The sequence below is a fragment of the Eleginops maclovinus genome, chromosome 14, assembly GCF_036324505.1.
Source record: "Eleginops maclovinus isolate JMC-PN-2008 ecotype Puerto Natales chromosome 14, JC_Emac_rtc_rv5, whole genome shotgun sequence".
Lineage (NCBI taxonomy): Eukaryota > Metazoa > Chordata > Actinopteri > Perciformes > Eleginopidae > Eleginops > Eleginops maclovinus.
This window is the reverse complement of record NC_086362.1, coordinates 7045982-7069084: the sequence shown is the minus strand read 5'-3', so window position 1 is coordinate 7069084 and position 23103 is coordinate 7045982. Positions and strand designations below refer to the sequence as shown.

Below are 23103 nucleotides of genomic sequence, written 5' to 3'. Positions count from 1 at the left end.
AATGAGATGGCTCTTTCTTTCTTTGTCCCTCACTGGTTCGATTGATTAGTCGGCAGCCAATCAATGTTAATTAAGGTGTAGAGGATCCTTTAATTGTGCCGTATGAATCATTGTGTCAGACCCCGTCTTGACCTTCAGCAGACTTACAGTGTGACCCGCCACGCTGACCAATAAATACCTCTTATACATTGCAGGATAATTGCAGTCTGTAAATGAGTATCGAGTTGATTCATGGTGTCTGCTCTGTAGCAGGAAGCAGCTCACTTTCATATCCTTAAATAATTATTTAGCAAACAGATGCAGCATCTGATCGATATTTGTCCGTACATTCAAGAGTCACCGTTGTGAGATAAGCGTTGTCATTATGTGTGGCGAGATTCTCTCCGTGCATGTGAAGTGAGGCTGTGATTGATGACTGCCAATAGCAAAATGGCACATGAAAACAGCACCAGGCACCATAATTCTGTTTTTTAATGAAGACCTACATCTCATGTTCGAGCTGATTTCGCACTCAGTTGATTGTGCAGCCCTCCCCCAACGCTTCTCCTCTGCACTAGCATCACTGCCATCCATCATGCAGTAATAACACTGTGACCTGTACACGGAGTAACGCCTGGTGGATTCACGTGCATGACTTTCAACTTTAGCCTGCAACAGAGAGATGAATTTACACAGCAGATTGTCTCCTCACCTAAAGAGAGGGGTGACCTCTGGTAACATTAAACATGTCTCACACCACTGCTCCAATCACAAGGCTTCACTCGCTCTGTGTGCTCAATGATCTCACATCAATCAGACACTGTTTCTTTAAACTTGATGTAGCAATGTGTCCCAATAAATGATACATAATCATTTACTCTTTTGTAAAATGTTTGACTTGTTTTTATTACACTTCTTGTGCCTATACTGTGTCTGATGTTTCTCTGCTCTCTGTTTCAGATGTAATAACCGGACGCAGTGTGCCGTTGTGGCTGGACCAGACGTGTTTCCTGACCCCTGCCCGGGGACATACAAATATCTGGAAGTCCAGTACGAATGTGTGCCCTACAGTACGTACTCCATTGTTCTCTCTCACACTTTAATTTTCATTTCCTCTATAAGAGCAGTGACTCATCAACAAGCCAATCATCCTGCACACTCGAGGAGCTCCATAATGTTTAAACATATCTCCAATGTGTCATTCAGTGGAAACAGATGACAGACGTGATGATTCCTGTGATCCAAAAAGGATAACAGCCTTTGTGAGTGCAGGAACATTGTTGACAGTGTTGTTCACATGTGGAAACTGATACAATATCTCTGTTTACTCACTGATTATCACCCGTTAAGAGTCTTTGTTGTAACTGACAGGAGACCAACGTTTTTCTTCATCCCGCATGGCATCAATTATGTCAACAGTGTGCCAGTTTACTGACTTTTTTTACATGCAACATCCTCTGTAGGATATTTATTGATGATAACATGCAGGTTTGTACTGTATATACAGTTTTAAAGTGATTCAACAGGCACATAGATGGACATTTTCTGTACCGAATATTGCACAGCTGTGGGATTTCCGTTGCTAACAACATGCTTAAAAGAAATGAAACATGTGTTAATGTATTCAGTCAGAGGGAGTGTTAGCTCATTTTTAGACAGTCCTCCCACAGTTCACGCGCTTTGATATCGGTGTGGAATCATGCCTAATCGTGTCGTGTCTCTGTTAGCGCTGCAGCAGAAGAGGCCTTTGATTTTCATCAGAAGGAAACCTGTGTTGTTCCTCGGTTCAGTTCAGCTCAGTGGACGGCGGTTAATATTCAGACTGGTGAGGCATCTCTGAAGGAGTAAATAAAAAGGGTTTAATTAGTGCAGCAAGTGAAACACTGTAGAAACATTTGGGCAGATCAGCGTGGAAAGGAAGTGGAATGAATGCTGCCACATGACCTGAGGTTGTGTGTTGTAATGACCTTTGAAGTGGAACATAAAAGTCCCAGCAATTACAGCCAACATCCTGACACACTGTGCTCAGAACTGACATAAAACTGGAAATGTTTGGTCACTTAATAATCCAAATCAAAAGCATCCTGCCCTCTCATGCCTGCCAGCAGCCTCCATGAACCTGTGATCCAGAGCTGACAGATGGGTCTTTTTTTTTAACATGCATATTTCTATCTAGTGTCTTTCCATGGTGTCCACGTAAAACACTGACCTAACCAAAGCTTCTGCACAATTTAATCAAGCCTCCAGCCATCCTGAGCTCCCGCCATTATTTAAACATTTTGCTTTGAGTGCAAAATACTGACTTTTAAACTTAATTAAGAGACTTAATCTCTTCTTGATCCCCTCTGATTTGCTATCTACGCTGCTGTCATTTGAGCTTTTAGTGATGACTGTTGTCCCAGTGTTGGGGGCTTGTTTTTGCTCATTATATGACCCTAATGGGTAGTTTGACTTTTATTGATCTGCATAGTATGCGAATTATCGTGAGAAACCTGGTCATAATAAACAGAAGTGCAGGTTCGCGGAGAATATGTAGAAGTACTACTTTCTACCTAGTATGTTGGGTTTGGAAGTGAGTTTGCGAATGTTTTTGGTCAGTCTATAGCCTTGATGGCATATTTTTATTCTGATGAGTATAGCAAGGCGAGTTTATGATTTATTATATAGTACATCAAAACGCACAGAAAATTCAAAGTTCTTAACAAAGAAGTAAAAAACTAAAATTAAAAGCATTAAGACATAGATCAACAGAAACACGTCAGAACATGGCTTTCAAATGCATTGAAAGGCAGTTGATCCAGAAGTTCCTTGCATGTGCATTATCTTGAGAAAAGACATATTGCTGTTGAGTTTTTCTTTAAATGCATTTGTTGGCTCTTTGCATACCCAACTTAGCCAAGTGTAATCTACTGTAGTTTTCTTATAATGGAGAGAAGGCAGATATCTGTACTGTAAGTATCTCTCGAATCAACAAATAGAAAATAAGATACAGGAGGAGAAATATGTATTATAGATTGTTTTGGGTGTACTGTCCCTTTAAGGCAACTGATGTCCATCCTAAATTCATATTAGAGACATTATCGCACATAATGACAGCATATAAAAAAACTCCAATGCACATTCTTAGTAATACCACTCTTTCTAGATCAGCTAATAGCTGTCCTCTTTAATAAAAATACTGCAACACCCATGGGACCCTCGCAATTACAGTCATCCTAAACTACCCACCTTTTTAAAAATAATTTACTTCCTTACCAAAAGCCACATTTAAAACTGCTTCTGGCAGCATATTGAGTCTTAAAAGGGTTCATCCCGGGGAGGGTACCGGGTGGGGGGGGACTTGTGTGCAACTGTACTCATCACCACAGTAGTACAAAAAATCTGCTGGCAATGCATAGCAGAAGTCATGTAGGCGTTTATTTGTACATTGAGCGGGGGAGCAGAGTGTAATCACAAACGGTCACTGGAGACGGATTTAGAGACACATTTTTCTATTGTGAATGAATCTATGTGTGATAGCTCCCCGACACAATAAAGCAATCAGAGGCACGTTAAGAGAGCTCTCTCTTTGTTTCCGTGTGTAGAATAACCTAAAGTCACAGGAGGAAGAGTTTAAACTGGTCTCTTTTTAATAAGACAATCGGTCAAAGTGTGTGCTTTTAAGACACGGAAGCTGGGCTTTTAACACAAGTCTCTTAAAGTTCCTGAGATGGACTGACAGACAGTTTTAAGTGTGTAATAAGAAAAGCAGCAGCCCATGACTGCAGCTCTCCTTCAGCATGGAGTCCTGACTCTATTCCTCTGACGAGCTCCCACTCTCACTTACACCTTGTCTTTAAAACGTCTCACTGCCTCTTCCTCCTCTACCTGCTTTATTTCGTCTTCTTCACCATCTGTATTCTGGTCGTGGAGCTTCTTTTTCCCTCCAGAATAAATACCTGGTCTCTTCTCCACATCTCTCTAAGCCGTTAGATTATACAATCACACACACCGTTGATAATGGCGATCGAGTGTGCTAAATCGATATACACATGCCGCAGATACAATATTGATTTTATTAATCTGCGATTTGATGTGCTCCATCAGTTGTAATAGGGGTAAAACAAACCATCCAACAATTGTTATCATGTATGCATGTGAGTCAGTACATAAAAGCATTTGGATCACACGTAATAAGAACGGGACAGTTGTGCAGTTATAAATGGTTTTATGATTTAATAAAAGGCAATTTAATAATTTGATATGTGAATCACATTGAGGGAGGTAAGTACTGTAGCACTGATAGAAAGCTGAAACCAATACAAAATAGTTTGATGCATTCAGGATTGAAAACAAAGTGTGTGATACCAGGACAGTACAGGGTTTTAAACATCTTCAAAATGAAACGGTCTGGGATCTAAATCCTGTAGTTCCCGCCCAAAAGGATAATAAAATCACAATAAAAAAATTGGTCAAATGAATTGCAATTTTGACATCCGTTGCTAATATATTTAAGTGAACATATATAGTTTGTATTTGCACTATAAGTCACAACAGTCATTCCTCATGTACCAGAAGTTCCTGTCTTCCTGTACGCATCTCACTGTGCATGCTCCCCCATGCACTTTACAGATTAGTAAGGCTACCCCCGGGCCGAGTGATGCGCTGACCCTTGATGATGACTCATAAACATGACTGCTTCGATGGAGAACATCTGTCTCTGCCCCGCCCTCTCACCTTGACTTCCCGCCGCTCTTTTCTCTCAGCGCCTTATTAAAACCTTTCTCTCCGTGTAACTCTCGCTCAAACAGCTCCTCCCAAAGGTTGCGCTCTGCAGAGGTCAACGCTGCTGCGACTTCCTGCTACCTGCGCACCTCTCAGTAATGAAGCTCTTACAACCCCTCTGTGGCCCCGCAAACTCTCACCCTTGTCTCGCAAGAAAGCACGATCAAACATGCAATATGAGGCTTCGTCGAGTTCTCCTAAGCATCAGCCATCTCACTTATAATGACACGTACACTTCTCTAGTTTTCAAGCAAAATGGTCAAGGCCTTTAAACTCTCAACCAATACATTACTCGGTGGTTGTTTATATATCCCAACATCACAAATTCTGCATCAGTCTCATGGGGTTTCACAGTGTGTAAAGCAAACGACACCCTCTGTACACTGAACCTCGCAGTAACTGGGAATTTAACTGGAAAAAAAAAACAACTAAGACTATAACTTTATTTGTATGGCACTATTCATAGGGTGCAGCTTTAACAATATATCAACAAAAGATGAACATATATCTAAAACCTTTGAGCACACATACAGTATGTGCATGATATTACAGAGATAAAATAGGCAAGATTTATATATAATAATATTCCCAAAAATTGATCACCCACTAAAAGTAAGAAAAGGCATACGACAAAATGAATACATACAATTATATCTGTATTTTAAACTGTAAAATGAATAAAGCTAAATAATTATAATGAAATCTTAATTAAAAAAAATAAAAAACAATACCTTTTAACAACAATAATAGCAATTTAAGAAGAATAATTGTTCTAAAAAATATTTATAGAAACCTTGGGGAGAGAAAATTAATTAAAAACATCAACAATCCAAATGACAAATTTAATGATGTAAATATTTATAAAATAAAAGATGTATTGAGGTGGATGTCAATAATACCCAGGTGCTGCAAAAAATTATAATGCAAAACTCTTAATAACCATCCATCCCATTAGTATAGGTAGATGTTAATAACACATCCTCCTTTGACTGGAAAGACTTTGATCAGCTCACTTTCCAAAGTTGACACTGGTAGAAAGTGAACTACGGAGAGGCTCAGACTTTAAGAGTGTGTGAGAACAAAGAAGGAACCTGCAGGCAGTCTGTAGCTATACATAAGCCACCAGTCCCCCCACTGTTTGCAGCTAATAAGGAAAATGTAAAACCCTGTCTGGCTCAGTGGGATCCAGCTCAGCCCTGTCACTTATTCCTACCAGCTAATCCAGGACATAAAATCATGCAATCAGTTCTCCATTTTCAACCGTGTAATCCTGAGCTAACACCTCACAGAAACTCGTCATGTAACTCTTTTATTTCCAACTCTTCTAATTGTTTTTTAATTGATTTTGCTAATAATAACACGTTAAAGGGGGGGCTCTCTGAATAATGGAGTAGATTTTTTTGGCACGTTTTCCTCAGCACCTGCTAGCGCTCTCTGTGCTCCTCTGTTGGCAGGTGAAACCCTGAAATTGATGCTCCACACATGGCTCTCACTTACACTGCAGTGGGGCAGATTGTGTGTGATTACTGGGACATTAAGGAGCGGTCACACTGCAGGTACACACCACCTGTGTGACCACCAGGGCTTCACACCTGTACTGGGGACACTGACATTGGTTCTGTGTCTCATCTGTACACATACAGGCCTTACTGGGGAGCAGTGAACTACATGAACTTAAAACTAGTAGTTCAGCTGATTTGGCATTTTTCTTTAAGGGGTTGTCAAAGTAGTTTAAACAACGTTTTCTTAGTCTAAGTGTTTTACCTGATTAACTGTAAGAAAACTCAGAGCACAGACCCCATAATCCTGCTGGTTTAGACAAACTAAATCAAAGAAATAATAACCAAAATCTTGTCTAAGCTGATGTTTAGTGTGTCTCACACTCAGTATTCAGACATCATCACACTTCTCTTTGGATAATCTCACAGTGATTTTAAGCTTCTCCAACAGTAGATCACTCTTCCTGATGTTATCATTAAATCTCCTCAGCAGATAGTATAGAAGTTCAGAGGCTTTCTGCCCTTGAGCTCTGCTCTCCACGTTCATCAGGTGTAGTGTGGGAGTCAACAGCATGACAGCAGCTACATCACACACACACACACACACACACACACACACACACACACACACACACCCCTTTGAAATGCCACTGAGCATTACCCTGCTTCAGACATTCTTCTTCTTCTTCTCTCCACCTGAGTGACCTGCTCCTCTTCTCCCCATGTGTGAAGGAGGCCTGTAATTCCATCTCATCCCTCAGTGACAGCTGACCCCCCCCCCCCCCACACACACACAGACTGTGATGATTCTTACTTTCTGTCACATATTTCACAGAGCAGATCCACGCCTTTGACGTGGCCTGAATCTGCAGAGATGTATCTTGTTACAACACATCGGTCCTAAACTGAGCTTTGCTTTTTTTTTTTGTGTGTATCCCAACTGAAAAAACTGTATTTATTGCAGTCATAATTCATGTAAAAATGATTAGAACATTTAGACAAAGCACACACGCTTATGACATTTTCTCAGCAGTCCAAACTGACCAAACTTAAGAGGTCTGTGTTTTTTATAGCAGTTTAAAGTTACACTTGACCAGTTAAACGTTAAGTACCCCACAGAATAATCAGCAGCGATTCAAACTGAGCAGCTTTCCATAGGACAAGACATGTGCTTGTATCCAGATAAAAGGAGGCATTAACTACGGAGCTAATGTGGGCTGTTGCTGCTGAACCACTGAACGATGTTACTGCTAAAAACAAGTTTAAAATAAAGTTATTCAGTCAGCTTCAGCACTAGGATAAGACACAGATAGAGTGCCATTATGAAGCCATAACAATGAAATATAGAGATTTGCTTCTTCTTATTGATGACTTGTGATTTACAGATCACAAAACATCATGCGTTATTGTTTCAGTTGCGACTCAACACTGATAACATTTTCACAATTGTGTGTATAAAAAAGGCAGTTTCTGGGGTTGAGATAACAACGGGCTTACAGAAAAAAAAATGATACAATTTCTCCAGTTGAAAGGCGAGATAATTGCTCAGGGAGGCTGTGATTACCAATGTGGATAAATGGTGGTGTGAACAGGGTGAATGTGGACACACAGACACTGTTTTCCCCACTAATAGCTGAATAAGCTGCTGTAATCTATCAGCTGCTTGTTTTCTAGGTGCTGCTTTTTCTCTCAATACTTATAGGATCCTCTCTGCCTTTTCATGGAGAGACAAAACTGTACACGTATTGTAATAAATGCTGAACAAGCTTCATAAACATTTCCATTTATCTCAGTGTTTACTACCCACACACACACACACACACACAGCTGATAGAGTTGTTAGCGTGCCAAGCATGGAGGCTATAGCTCTAATTAGAGAGTGGTCTCTTTGGGGGGTCTCTTCTTTAATGATCACCACACTAATCAAAGCTCCTTTCCTGTCTCAGTATTTCTCTCTCTCTGCTCCTCCATGTCTTGCCACACACCACACTAACCTCCCTCTTTGTTTTTTCCCCCCATCCCTCTTTTCCTGTGCCATGATTTCAAGGTCCTTGAAAATCAAGAAATTTCAGCAGGTGCAATTATGTTATTTCTGCTCCAGTTGTCCCTATGTTCCACAGAAAAAGAAAAGAATAAGTATTTAATTTAGTTTTGCCTGCACTGTCTTTCTCCTTCCGGTGGTCACTCCCATGTGGGAACAGGTTGGATGAGATCCAAGTCCTTGCACCTGTCCCTCAAAGAGAAACACACACACACACACACACACACACACACACAAAGCATCCTGCATTGTCAAGGTTATAAGATAGCATAGCAGCGTCACAGCAGGAGGCAGAGAGGAGGAGGGAGAGGAGCAAGCAGACAAGTGGTTGGAAGAAAAAGAGGGGTGTTGAAAAATGAAACCTGTAAGGATGCTGGGGGAGACTCATGAGCAGCAAGCGAGGGATGTGATGGGAAAAAAACGAGAGAGACGAAGAGAGAATGGAGAGGAAGAGGGACGGAGGGCTGCATGTCCTCCCCCATCCTTAGGCACATGCTATTCAAAGCCCCGTAATTTGTGTCATTAATTAAAAAGCTGATGGGATGGAGTTAAGGGGTTTGCACTCTGCAACTCCTCAGCCGAGAGAGGGAGAGAAGGGAGAAAGAGGGGGAGAAATATTGCAAAAAATATTGCAGTCATTCCACCATGAATCTCTATTAGCGGCTAATGATACCATTCTGATACCTCTCAACCATTAGTGTGAAATTGGGAAGCGTTAATTATTCAAATGAAAATCTATACAGCTGCCGCTCTCATGACGGGGTCGCTCTCCTCTTTGTTAGCTGCTAAGCGGGAGCCTGAAGCTTGGAGACACTACAATAAGTATGCAGAGCCACTTCTCATGTGGAAATTATTTTTGACATTATGCATTATCTGAACAAATACGGTGCAGACTGCATATATACTGTCTGCCTTTATTATCTGCTCTGCACAAGTGCTGCTGTAGTTTTCCATTGTAATGATAGTTCTTAGATGTGTGAGTCTTTCCGTAAATCAAAATTCAAGTAGATTATTAGGTGCAGGTTTTGATTTAAAAGTGGTTCATAAGTAGCACATTTCAGGATGTACTCCAGTCGAATGTGCGCAAATAAAGGGTGTGCAGTAGAAAATAGCATGAAAGCAGGGTAAGCTGTACAAAAGATGACATTTATTTGTGCTAAACTTGCACAAATAAATGTCATCTTAATAAAAATATCACTTCAAGTTCTACAAAAAAACAAGTTCTAAGGCTTTGGCTGGCTGTATTTTTATGTCTCACTTAATAATGTGTGATTACTGGCCACTAGTAATTAAATGCAGCTTCTTTGAGGGTTGAATCGTTTTTATCGTTCATTTTTGGAAGATGTAAATGATTTTTACCCCCAACCCAAAATCATTTTCTAACCATAGAAACATTTGATCATTTCAAAGGGAAGCCGTGAAACTGGTTGCTTCTGTTCAGTTTATTACATTTGGTAACGACAGCTTGACCAATTAGGTGAGCTGCAGCCTCGTCCAGCTTTATGAGTTTGGCAGCTGCAGACTGTTCCACGCTGCACGCGCTTTACTGAGTTTATTACTCAGTTATTGTTTTGCCCAAAATCTGTTGGCAGAACCCAGTCCAAGCAATGCATTCACTTAAACTGTGACCTGGTGCACGATTATATAGTTTGCTGTTTCCAGAGCTGCGTAAACACAAACTGAAAGAAAAACAGCTGTTTCAACAGATATTAAAACATAAATGACCTGTTTTTAGATCTGCAGGAGCTTTATATGGCTCGACTCCTCTTGACATCTTTGACATTTCCTCATTTTTGGGAAAATGTTCATAAAATGATCCTTGTGATGCTCAATGAGACACCCAACTGCTCATTGCAAAAGCAGATTATCAAGACTGTTCTCTTTTTACATCAATTGGTGCAATTACCTTTTTTTTAAATTATGTGCAAATGCAGTGTATTTTAATCATCAGGACAAGGCTTTATTTAAGTGTTTATGAGTAGAAGATCCTGTATCCTGAGCGTATGAGCTTTGGAAGAGAGACCCTTTCACAGAGGTGAGGGTAGCTCTGAAAGCCCCTTTATTTTTGGGGATATTTTTTAATAGTTTCAGTGCTTTCATACATCAGAGAGGAAGAGGCAGAGAAGAGGATGAGAGGATGAGAGAGAGCTAAGTGCTTTTTAGTGACTCAATGACAGCCGTGACCAAAATCGCATTAAGGTCACAATGGTTGTGGAGGGGTGGAGTAAAGAAGGCTCTCGAATGAATCAATTCTCCTTGTCGCTCTGCTCTCTGCTTTTTTTTTCTGTGGATATCCAGGCTCCTATCACAGGTGGTGCTGTGTTTGTGGTGACGTAAACACTTAATCTGAGTGATCTGAGGTGACCTTGCTGCATCCAGTGGCGTTTCATGCTCACATATATACTGTACGTTCCTTGTCGGGGATTTCATCCAAATCCTTCCCTCCTTCCTTCCTTACACCCTCTCCCCAGGCAATGTACCACTCCTCACATCCCCTAATGCCTTTTTCTATAGATCATTACCCCGCTCCCCCCTTGACATGTTAGCGATCGCTCAATCAGAGATTCCGGCCTCCCCTCGGCCTCCCTGTTGTGTGTCCGAAGCTCATGGGAGGTGAGGAGGCGTCGTCACTTTGATGTGATTGATGGCGTCCACGTGCCTTTTTCAGTTTTGGGCATATTTGAGTTGCAGTGATGGTGATGGAGGTGTAGCCCTGAGCTCTGTATGGACTTATGGTGTTGATGAGGTTGTGTACCAATGTACGGTTTTATTATCTGTCACCCCCTACCCCCCCCTCCTCCTCCCACCAAAACCGCTGTTTCTGCTTTCCCTCGCCTTACCCAGCTCCACTGCGCTGCATTATGATTGTTCTCCTCTAATAACTTACCCATCTCTCAAACTCTAGCCCACCCACTGACCTCCATCCCTCCCCTCAGCTGCTCTCTCCATTTGGAGGAGAGGACTCTTGTAAGCCCTGGTAACAGAGGTTAATCCTCTCTTATTAGAGGCAGGATTACTGCAGGGGAAGGGACAGGAGTTGAAAAAAATACCAGGACTAACAGAAAAAAGCTTGTCCAGAGAGGAGGGAGTTTAGATGGACTAACCACAGCCATTTCTCTACAGGCTTTCAGAATACATGTTAGAATCACTTCTAACAGCGATTCCCATATCATTCAAACAAAATACAGTTTTGTTTTCCTGTATTGTTTGCAAGGGCGGACTGCATTTTCAAAGCTGATTCACATAATGTAGTATATCAGCAAGAGACACAATTTGCTAGGAGACAAAAACATTGCACATAAACACTATTTTTCATTTTCAATTTTGAGATTGTTGGAGTTTTCTCTCAAACCCACATTAAGGACTTTATTTTTCCAACATTTTCTATTTCTGTCTGCAGATTTCTCCTTAATTCACCAAAAGTTGGCCTCATTTGCATATTTAAACACAACATTTCATGAAACTTGAGAATTCTCTCAATGTACATACTATAATGTCATCTTTTTATTGGCTGACGTTATTTTTTAATTCATGGAGTGATCCAAATATTTGCAATTTGGCACTTCTTTAATGAAATAATGCCTCATTTCCAAAACCATTCATACAGTTTCAGAAAGTTGTATAGCAAATCATATTTTACTTATGTAAGTTCTTTACTGGGGAGGTTTTAGGATGAAATATGTTATTGACAGCAATAAATATATTTTCAGACTATTTGGAAATAGACTGATGAATCTAAGTTTTACGTAAAACTCATTTCTTAAAAAAAAAGTGGCCATATGGTTAAATTATTTTCTGGAGAAGTCACGTACTGTACATCTGTTTTACACTTTCCCATCTCTGCAATATAACACTTTGTACAATTTCAAAACTTGAATAATCTGTCTTTATTCCTACAGGCTTGTGTAAAGCAGCGTTTCTCTTCCTTCTTTAAAGCGAATGATTGAATGTCGTGTATTACTAACCATGCTCTTCTTGTACTGTTGTGTAATCACATTATTAATCTGCTCTCTTTCTTTCTCTCTCTTCCCTTCACGCCTAAAAATAGAAGTGGAACAAAAAGGTAACTAAATGCCAACAACTTTTCTTTCACCTGCATTCTCATCTGGGTGTAGGCTTGCTTTTTGTAAACGGTGATGGGGGCTCAAGCAGGACATTTTGTACGTCTGTGCTCATTGTTTGTCATGCATGTCCTTCATGGGGAAATTGGACCTTCATTCCTTGCTCATCACAGTTTTTCTGACACATATATGATGGTTATTTAAGGTAAGGTCATTACAATCTTGCAGTAAAGTAACCCTGGGGTGTTTTTACCCTCCGTTATTACTAAAGATTATTCCCGCTCTGCTTTATCAGCTGCATAATATTAAAGCAGAGGCTGATCAATACTCTGTCCAATAAGCTGTCAGCATTTTTGATTATGGTTCTAACATGATGATGGCTATAACCTTCAGGGGCTCTCTTGTCAATACTGGAAACAGATCATAGCAATCTTCCTTTATCAGTGCTGCATGATGCTGCACAACATCACGTCAACATGGTGCATTGTGGGCGAGCTTCATCTGCAAATCTGGATTAAAGTCAAAAATAGAAATGGAGTCATTAAAACAAGAGTTAACGGTTCTGCTTTAATAGCGCTGCAATAAATTGAAGGTTTCATTGTAGTCATGAATTAATGACACATCACTTAAACCTGTGTCAGAGAGAGTGAGCGATGAAGCTGAAGGGCGGGGTCAAAACACTTTATGGAGATGTTTTCTGTCAAATTCCCCATGAAAGCCAAGATCGCTTTTGTATCACATCCATTTCAGTTTCACCTCCTTTAAAAAGCAGATATTACAAAGCTCACCTCTGACCTCTTGCACATCCTCATCCAGAAACATCTTTAGAAACATCCCTCTGAGCGTTTAGTGAGATGTGTGCCCTGTCAACGGGCCGCTTCTCCTCCTGCAGGGAGACAACATGTTAAATCTTCAGAGATGAGGAGGGAGGAAGCCTCTGTTTTTGCTGTCTCCTTCTTCTCCTCCTCTTCTTTGCTGCATTTACTTCTCCATGCATCTGCTGGAGAACCTGTCACACTGTGTTGGGTCATTACAGAGAAATCAGCCTTCACACACTTTGTTTTTATGGGATTTACTTTCGAAACGAAACATATATAGAAACTATCTTCTTTTTCTTTCAGACTTCAATATTCTACCTTTATGTATTAAGATACTGACATTCAAGCCGTTATAATATAAAAGACAGAACATTATAATTGCCTGAGTGCAGAGTAATCCATAATGAACTGAAATGAGTTTCCGCACACCGTGTCCACTCACTATTGACCCGCTGCGGCTGCACTGCTCCGCACAGCCTTATCAGATTTCAGCACAAACCAGTTCACATATAATTAGTTTACTGTGCGGTGTTGTAAATCATGCCGCAGACCAAAAATGTCATGTGGGTGAAATAATGGACAGGCAATCATTATATGGATGATGTAATTACTGTATTTCTATCTTTTGTTTTCTTTCTCCTGCCTCACAGGGTAGCTGGTTATTATAATGTTTTTACATTGACTGTTTATGACTATTAACAACCCGGGTGTTTTTCTCCTCTGGTGTAGTTATATTTAATTGTAGATATTTGTTCTAATATCTATAATAACTCAAACAGAAACGTGTTTGACTCGTGCTGTTACGGTGGCCAACAGGTTACGTTACAACAGCCCAAAAGTCTTCCATTAGGAAGTAAATGCGCTACAGCTTCAGAAATTATGCAAATATAAAAACCTAAATGTGCCAAAACACATGAAGAAACATTTTCACCAGCATTTGCAGTGTTAACTAAAGTTTTTGTTCAAACCAAACACTGCAAGGAGCTCAGAAATACGACAGAAACCAGGGGACACTAAAAAGTGACGCACACAGTTGGGACCCGATGGTACGTTTCTAGCGATTGTCAGCAAACTTTATAATCGCAGAACGTCAACAAGCGTTCCGCTCCCAACTGTGTGCGCATCACTGTCCCTTGGTTCCCATTGTGTTTTGAGCTTCTTGCAGCGTTTCACTTTTAAAGTGCTTTGAATTAATGCTGCACATGTTTCATCAACTCGGTGAATCTTTTCTTAATGTGTTTCAACATCATTTTCTGTCTTGTTTGTTGCTTTACAGTAATTTAAATGAAATAACCCTCACTTCATCTGTTCTCCCTTCATGACAACTCTGTTTTTTCAACTAATTGCCTTTAGGCTCTGCCTAGTGTTTTTTTACAGAAAGTGTAAACTGTAATAAGTAATTGAAACCAGACGAACACTTTGAGGCATTTAAGACAAGGATGAAATAATAAGAATTGTACTTTTGTTTGAATATTTGTTTAATTTTAATGTAGATGCTTTGTAAGAGTATTCTATTAATGTTTACTGCATTTAATCTCAACCTGGCTGACTTAATATCTCACAGTTTGGAAGATTAAGCTGCAGGATTCATCCATTTTCAGTTTTTACCTCCTCAAGGTTTAATACCTGCCAATGTAACTCTGTACTTGTCTTTTCCCTCTTTTGGCTCCTCAGTCTTCCTGTGCCCAGGGCTTCTGCGCAGGGTGTACCAGAGCGAGCACCTGTTCGAGTCGGACCACCAGTCTGGAGCATGGTGCAAAGACCCGCTGCAGGCCTCCGATAAGATCTACTACATGCCCTGGACCCCGTACCGCACCGACACGCTGACTGAGTACTCCTCGAAAGAGGACTTCATCGCCGGGAGGCCGACGACAACCTATAAGCTGCCGCACCGTGTTGACGGGACTGGCTTTGTTGTGTACGATGGGGCGCTTTTCTTCAACAAGGAGCGCACACGCAACATAGTCAAGTTTGACCTGCGGACTCGAATCAAGAGCGGCGAGGCCATCATCGCCAACGCCAACTACCACGATACCTCTCCGTACCGCTGGGGGGGGAAGTCGGACATTGACCTGGCTGTTGATGAGAACGGCCTCTGGGTGATTTATGCCACCGAGCAGAACAATGGGCGCATCGTCATCAGCCAGCTGAACCCCTACACGTTACGTGTGGAGGGCACTTGGGACACCGCATACGACAAGCGTTCTGCGTCCAACGCCTTCATGATCTGTGGTGTCCTCTATGTGGTGAAGTCTGTGTACGAGGATGACGACAACGAGGCCACAGGAAACAAGATCGACTACATTTACAACACTGAGCTGAGCAAAGACGGCTTCCTGGACATCCCCTTCCCCAACTCCTACCAGTACATCGCCGCCGTGGATTACAATCCCAGAGATAACCTGCTGTACGTCTGGAACAACTACCATGTGGTCAAATACTCTCTGGACTTCGGAGCGCTAGACAACAGGCTCGGTAAGAACAGCTCAGTAATTGTTTTCTTTATGTAATCTGTTTTGGAAACCTTTTCAGTACATCGGTCTGGGAAATTCAGTGGATCCATGGGCAAAGGGGGGGGGGCAACAAAATCACATATTTCTATTATGAAGGCAATATATTGGTAGATGCCATAAAGTTTGCCTGGCAAATTTCTGAACCCAAAATTGTTTTTGCTTAAAATTACTAATTTGATCTTCCTACACACAATTTTTGTTCAAATCAGCTTGGCCTTACAAACTTTTAGACTTCAAGTGAAAATTAAAGTAAAGTAGATGAAGATTTATATAAATGATGAGAATTAAATTGTAGTTAGCATTCATATGATCAGCTTTATTAATTCTCATTTAGTGATATGAACAAATATTTTTAATTCACACATACTGTAAAACTCACTAAATGATCTAGAAGTCTTTGACACATCGGGGTTTAACGCTGCAAGTATCTTAGTAACATGTTGTGCCTCACCCACATGCTTTGCCTCTCTCTAGCTGTTCCCTCTGCAGAGAAACAAGCGACTGCACACATCAGACTTCCAAAAGCTCTTTTGAAAAGTCTAATTTCTCCCCTCCATTGTTCTTTTTATAAATTGCTGCTTGTTGTGAAGCATGAAACAGGGAGAAAAAAAACCTGTTTTGACACACCATGGTAATTCTTTGCGCTATCTCATCAACAGCTCCAGTCAAAAATGTCACAAGTTGGTTGAGTGTGAAGTCCCTACCTCTGCTTTCTCTGGAGCTTTCTCTACCTGGAGCCTGCCAGATTAATTTATTTTTCTCCGCTGGCTGCTACTCTAGTCCAAATATTTTTCATACACCGAGTCCTGCTTCAACACCCCTTGTCATATATTCATTCATTCAGTGACCACGCTCACACTGTTTGCTTTTGATGCTACCAGTAATATAATTTGTTGTCGTTAAGGAGAGTGAAATGCTGTTGTTATATGCTTTCTGCTTAACATGATTCCCCATCATTTTTAACAGTTAATCACACGCATGCATGTACACACGCACACACGCACAGGCATAATTCAGATTTTCAGCAGCAGATGTTGAGTTGTGTGTTGGCTGCAGAGTGCCCTCTAAAGAGGCTGCTGCATGAATATAGATAGTTAAACGCTGCATTAAGAGGATGAATAGAGTCTAATAACAAATATAAATGTCAAATAAACAGGCTCACAAGAAATGAAAGACTGATTGAATAGACTGTAAAGTATTTAATTTACTAAATACAGAAACAGAGACTGTGTTCTGGTTAAAGGCAGTGTTTTTATCCGTACACATTTTCACACAATTATCTCACAAGGAGCCTGATTGTGAGATTGTAGGATAGTGAGCACACTATCAGTAAAAACAGCATCAGTGTAGGCACTTTACAACACACAAATGAGTGTGTATTTGCTGCTGAATCGTAATTTCTGAACATTGTTTTAGCACTGAGACATCGAAAAGCTAAATGTGACGAAGAAAGCTGCAATGAGAGAAACAATGACCTGTGAAAAAGCCACAAATGCTTGGAAGATACACCACGTAACTGAACATTTGTATTAGTTTACATGGGGGAAAGTTAAGAATATACATAGGAAACATGGAGTGTGCTGCCAAGAGTCTAAATGCAACTTTCCTTCTCTGCTAACTTGAGCTTTTAAATTGGATCAATGTGCCCGTTAACGCTCTCAGAAAGGTGCCACTCTGATCGCTCCAACACAAGCTCATTTCCACCTCCACAAGCATGCATGACCTGCTGTATTAGTGGAGCATGGTGTATATGTAGCAGAGAAAAATGTCCTGGCTGCAGCCTGGGCCCGCTGCCATGTACCCAACCGCAACACCTGCTGCAGGGCAGGAGGCTGGCACAGGGTGATCATATGTGGGATTGCACAAAAAAGCCTTATATGGACTGGTGCTTTACCTCACTGAAAAAAACAAAACAATATGAATACATTCAAATGTAAAACCAATGTTTATTCGGCATTTGCAGTATCCCCCGCTCTTTGCTGAATTATCTTCAACCGGCAGAACAAAGTTGTCTTTCATCAACAGGATGTTTTCAAGGACAGATGATCTATGCCAGAAAGTGCTTCCAAGACCACTGCATTGATCATAAAATTCACTGAATTGGTAATAAATATAATGAAGTGCAGAAAGAAAATTCCATTAGCAGGCACATATATATAAAAAAAAAAAAAGCTCCACTGTTCATGATCACATTCACTGTGGAATATGCAAGGACAACTTAAAGTAAATTGCTCCACGATAGTTTTTAAAGACGAAAATTAGGGAAACAGCACACAATACTTGAATATCCAGTTGACAAAAAATACACAGTGCTTTTAGGAAATGGAAATGTTGCAAACTCATTTGCAGAGGCCACAGTGGCCTCGCTGGAGGGTGCACATCTTCAGACAGTTGTGCAGATTCATTGTCTCCGAACAAACTGTGACCCAGTTCTTAATATCTGCCTTTTACAGACTCCTCACCTCCTCCACCAAGGACAAACTGCAGAGGCAGAGCAAACACCTCTGATTGGAAAAGTTGCACAAAGTCAGAGTCAAGATAGCGAGGAATAAAATTGCTAGAAAATTAGCCTTCAATGAAAACTGCTCCATCAAAACCAGCACATAATAAGAACTTTTTTTACGGAAAGCATGTCACTGCTCAGCAGAACATCCATTCTCTAAAGCCTTTATCTGTGTGCAAAGTCACGGGTCAACAGCAATATTATGTGCTGTATGATGATGATACTATATTGGCGACGTTTTGTAGCCTTTGTGTCAGATTTCTGTACCTCTCAGTGCCAATATATGCCAACATAATACAGAGTCACTGGTTTTAAATCATATAAAGTGACGGTTCATGCAGCGAGTCAGTCATGCAGTATTGTTTCACCTAATGGCATTGTTCCTGGCCACGGCTTTGGCAGAATCACCTCTGAGCTGCCACAGAGAAAATGACCCTAAGTCTCACTCACCTGCTGCTGCAGAGTAATAACATCCATACATCATAGTATGTGTATGCTTAGATGCCGGTTTTTTTTTCACCCCAAAGAATAGTAGAGCAATATATTGGTGTGTTGTTGCCTTGGTATGAGATGTTCCCATCCTCTCACATTTCAGTGACACAGTGATTATTTTGTTGGCTCGTGATTGGCTCACAGTTGGTGTCATAGATTCATTCCCCGTCTGTCGGTCCTGTAATGTTGCCACATGTTGCCATCTGTCGGGGGCGGCGTGCCAGCCCTGCCGACGTGCTCCCCGACCTCCATGCCCAAACAGCCGATGTTTTGGAGGCTCAGGCCCGTCTTGGCTCTCTTTGGAAGAGCCTGACACATGCTAAATTGATTAAGAGTGTCTAAGCAGTAAATGCATGCTGGCAGAGTCTGCTGGAGATAATCTGAGTGTGACTCAGTGCTCTTGAAGGCGCACACTGATGTCCCCTCGGTGCTTCAGCCCTGTAGCCTTCCAGTGTATGTGTTTTTAGTATTGTGACATGTGAGTGTATAGATTCAAGAGACACCCTGCAGGTCATTCATCCAACTTTTGCATTTCATTATTAAGGCTTCAATTAAATAAGTCTCTTCGCAATTCAAACTAAATGCTACTTTTCACAAAAACATTATTCCCCATGCTGCATGATGGCTGTTTGATCTTGAGGTTTAAAATGTAGGCTACATGCTTATTTGCAGGATACACATTATCACATGCCTCCTGCACTTCCTGCTGAGGGCACTTTTCTTCCAGGGAAAGTGTAAGGTTTAGGATTATAGTTTGAATAATTTTTCTAGCACATTTGCACACATGCATGCACACACATGCACAAGCCCTTTAATGCTGCAACACAATAGGGCTCTGTTAGAAATGCAGCTTTAGGTTTTTTCAGCATGGAATCAGGGAGCACTTTTTTGCTGCTTCAGAGCCCCTTTAAATCTGTCTGCTCCCTAGAAACATTTGTAAAATGTTTTCAAAAATAATCCTGGTGTTTCACTGGGATCGGTATTCTTACATATTTTGATTTTGAAGGAAGCCTCTGTCTCACTGTTCAGCATGAGGCATGTTCTGTGTGATACATCATTACACGTCACTTGATTTTGTCCAGTGTCCCTGCTGCTGACGTGCCATCCATCATGAGCTCCACCTTGATCCAGAAATCATACACAGATCAGCTGTGTAGTGAGAGGGGTGGCAGGCAATCCCTCAATTAAGTCCAACACGCTATCCATCTCCCTGACATGTGCAGAAATGGGAAAAATATACTTATCAAAGACCTTTATCTCATGTAAAAAGTTGTGGTTGAATGGGTATTATTCGGATGGGTTGCATTTGTCGGTTTTTGTGCGATTTTCTATGTTTCTCTATCTAAAAAACATTCCTAAGTAGCCCATTTGCTGTACAGTGTGTACTGTGAGCACGTATTTGGCAGTAAATGAATACCAAACTCAAAATTTGTGTAACTAGAGATCTACTTTACAGAATATTCCCCCCCTCACTAGTCACATGCCTGGCAATTTCCTCCAGAGTGCCAAAAGTGCCACATAATGTTGAACAGGCTTGGTGAATCACCAGCTCCAAGTGATTCATTTTGGCCAATCCGCAAACTAAATATGATTGGAGGCCTCTGCTGCATCTTCAACTATCATTATCAACAGTCAGAGATATTCCTATTTGGCCCGTTTGGTTGACACTATTTTTAAAAGCCCATCTTGCGGTTTCTTTCAGCAAATGCAGAGGCTGTTGAGGACTTTTCCTCTTAGTCCGTCTGAAATCTGACATTTGCTCGCACTCTTTCCTCCTCTTGCTTCGCCCAAAACTTTTAGCCTAGTCAGAAGACGGAGATTGGAGCTTTAGCTCTTAGAATAAAAAGGTATTCCAACATTTCTCTTAGCTAGGAAAATATGGTTTTAGCAGAAACTATTACAGTACTGTGTGTACTTTAGTAATACTAAATGTGTAAAGCATGACAGATTTGCAAAGTGATGAAGATCGGCTAATATGCATGCACACGTGAGTTCTTCCTGCAGTACCTTTCTGTAGTGCCTGCAGTCTTTGCTCTGTCATTTAACTCCAACACTGAGAGTCTGTGCGTCTTTGTGTGCATATATATCAGCGCAGGGCCTCCTCTGCTCCCAGCGCTGCGTGACCTCCATCGATGCCCTCTCAAGTCCCGGGAAGAGAGCTCGGGAATGAGAAATTAATTGCCAAACAATGCGTGGCTCCCATCCATGACGGCTCTCATCATGTCAGATGATATCGAAGCATTACCGCATGTCTGGCTGCATAATTTACCATACCCCCCACCACATCCCCCCACATCCCAGTAACACTCCTGATGGATTTGTGGGCTCCATTAAATGACAGGACTTTTATCATTTCCTTTGCCAACCGTTCTCCTCAGACACGTGTCGCGTTTGGTGGGATCGTATGACATAAACATTTGGGAATTAAGCTCGGGAGCTTAATGAAATACATCCTAATGAAGCGGGGACTGACTCTGGAAGATGGTTTAAAATAGACAGAAATACATCTTCTTTATGTGTTGGTTCACATCGATGCTTTATAGCTCTTAAAATGATTTGCTGTTATTCTATATACTGTAAGTGGGAAATTGGTTATGAAACATATTGTCATAAAAAAAAAAAGCTAAAATGTGAGAGGTAGGATTTTATTAATCGTATTCTGATTACAATGAATTTATTTTAATAAACTATTTAATGAATTCCTCTGGTTAGCAGAGTTGGTATGTTAACGACTTAAGGAAGTGTTTTATGTCAGAAAAAACATTAGAGAATAAATAATTATCATATTTTATTTAATTTTAACGTCATAAAATGTTTGATTAACAAACCTTTGATAAAAACATTAAAGCCTCCATAATTATTAACTCCGGTTTTCTTTGCTTTCGTCTCGCGGCTCACATTGGGACACATGTTTTCAATTTGATCTCAAATGTGTTACTAACTGTATTCATCAGCTATATTTTGAAGATAACCTACTTTTTTATGAATACAGAAAAACACATCAGAAGTAACTTTAAGAGAAGAAGACTGATTTACAAAGTGGAAGCAGCACCCTCAGCTAAAATGAAACGAGAATATGGTATTAATTTATTTCCGCGAAACCCACTATTATCCACAGTCATGGATTTAGGCTTAAAGTTCGCTCCATTTTAAAGTACATGTCCCAGCAGCCATGAATCCTATTTAGCAGCTTTAAACAGGAAGTTAATGGGTGACATCACACTGAGACTGTCCCATATTTCTGCAGTCAGAAAGTGCCTGCTGAGGATGTAACCATGCATAAAGGTTCATATAGTGAAATTAGGAAGTAATTGAGTTCAGCACAAGGTTGGAGGAGTCACTTTACCGTCTGACGCTCGTTTCTTTTTCACCCAGAGCCCTTTGCTCTTTTTTTGATCTGCAGTCTGCAGAAGTTCCTCAGAGCCAGAGCCCGTTCAGTGCGGGAAATCACGTAAACCGGTTTCATTTCATAGCAGAGCAGTGTTTTTTTTTGTAGCAGGAGCGAAGAGGAGCGGGCTTATCTAATTGTGAAAGCCACGAGCCCCGGGATACAGAGAGGGGCTAATTAGTTCGAAATTAATGCTTTGAAATGAAGCTCAAAGCTCGGTGTGTGGTGGAAACAGGCTTGTGCTTTGGTGAGGGGATTTAGTGCAATAAAAAACGTGAATGTTGAGTGGAGCTGGTGCTTCAATGAGAGCACGTTTGTTCCTGTCTTATATTTGATGAGGTCCCTGTCTAGGTGTGGGGACATTGAAGCCCCTTTGCTAATCAGGGATATTTGATAGCAAGTTGTTGATTTTGATCTACTTTGTAGCGACTTAGAGAATGCATTGAATCTTAAACATACACAAGATAAACAAGGTTATCGTTTGAGGCCATTCTGTTGATTGATAATTCAAAAAGAGTATTTAGTCATGTGTCTTCATCTTAGCCTTCCGTTTTGTTGTTGATATCTTAAAGCTAAAACCAGAAATGCCCCCCAGAATGAAATCTGTCTGTGAGGTCACTCCCCTCGGAGTAGCAATGTTTTGTTCACCTCGCCTGAGCTTTTCTGTCTCTGCCTCCTTTTGCAGAACTGGCAAAGCAAAACAAAATGTCCTTGTGTTGTCTCCGAGGTGATAGTGCCTGCAGACCGTGGCTGCTGTCTGCTGCTGCTTCTTTTTTTTGTGTTCATCTCATGGAAAAGATATAGAAGTTTGCTCAAGGACACTTTCTTCTGTTCCACTCCTGCTCTCTATCTCTTGTGCGTGTCTTTGCGGCCATATTTAACATGCGGCGTGCATAAAAATAATTCAACTGTGGGCTCAACGGGATCATCTGGAAGTATGAAATTAAATTCAAGACATGGTTCCTACTGACTTTGAATTACCCTCATGCTGGCAAGCAGATTTCCTCAAGCCGTGTTTCCTTTTACTTTCGTATAAGCTAGCATT

General features: G+C 40.9%; 1 protein-coding gene across 1 annotated transcript in view; it reads left to right on the top strand.

Moving 5' to 3' along the window:
* LOC134876087 (adhesion G protein-coupled receptor L3-like) overlaps nucleotides 1–23103 on the top strand; it is a 172302-nt gene that overhangs the window by 90034 nt on the left and 59165 nt on the right. The window contains 2 exon segments of the mRNA XM_063900934.1: nucleotides 940–1049; nucleotides 14837–15637. Coding sequence (XP_063757004.1) covers nucleotides 940–1049; nucleotides 14837–15637 — 911 coding nt within the window.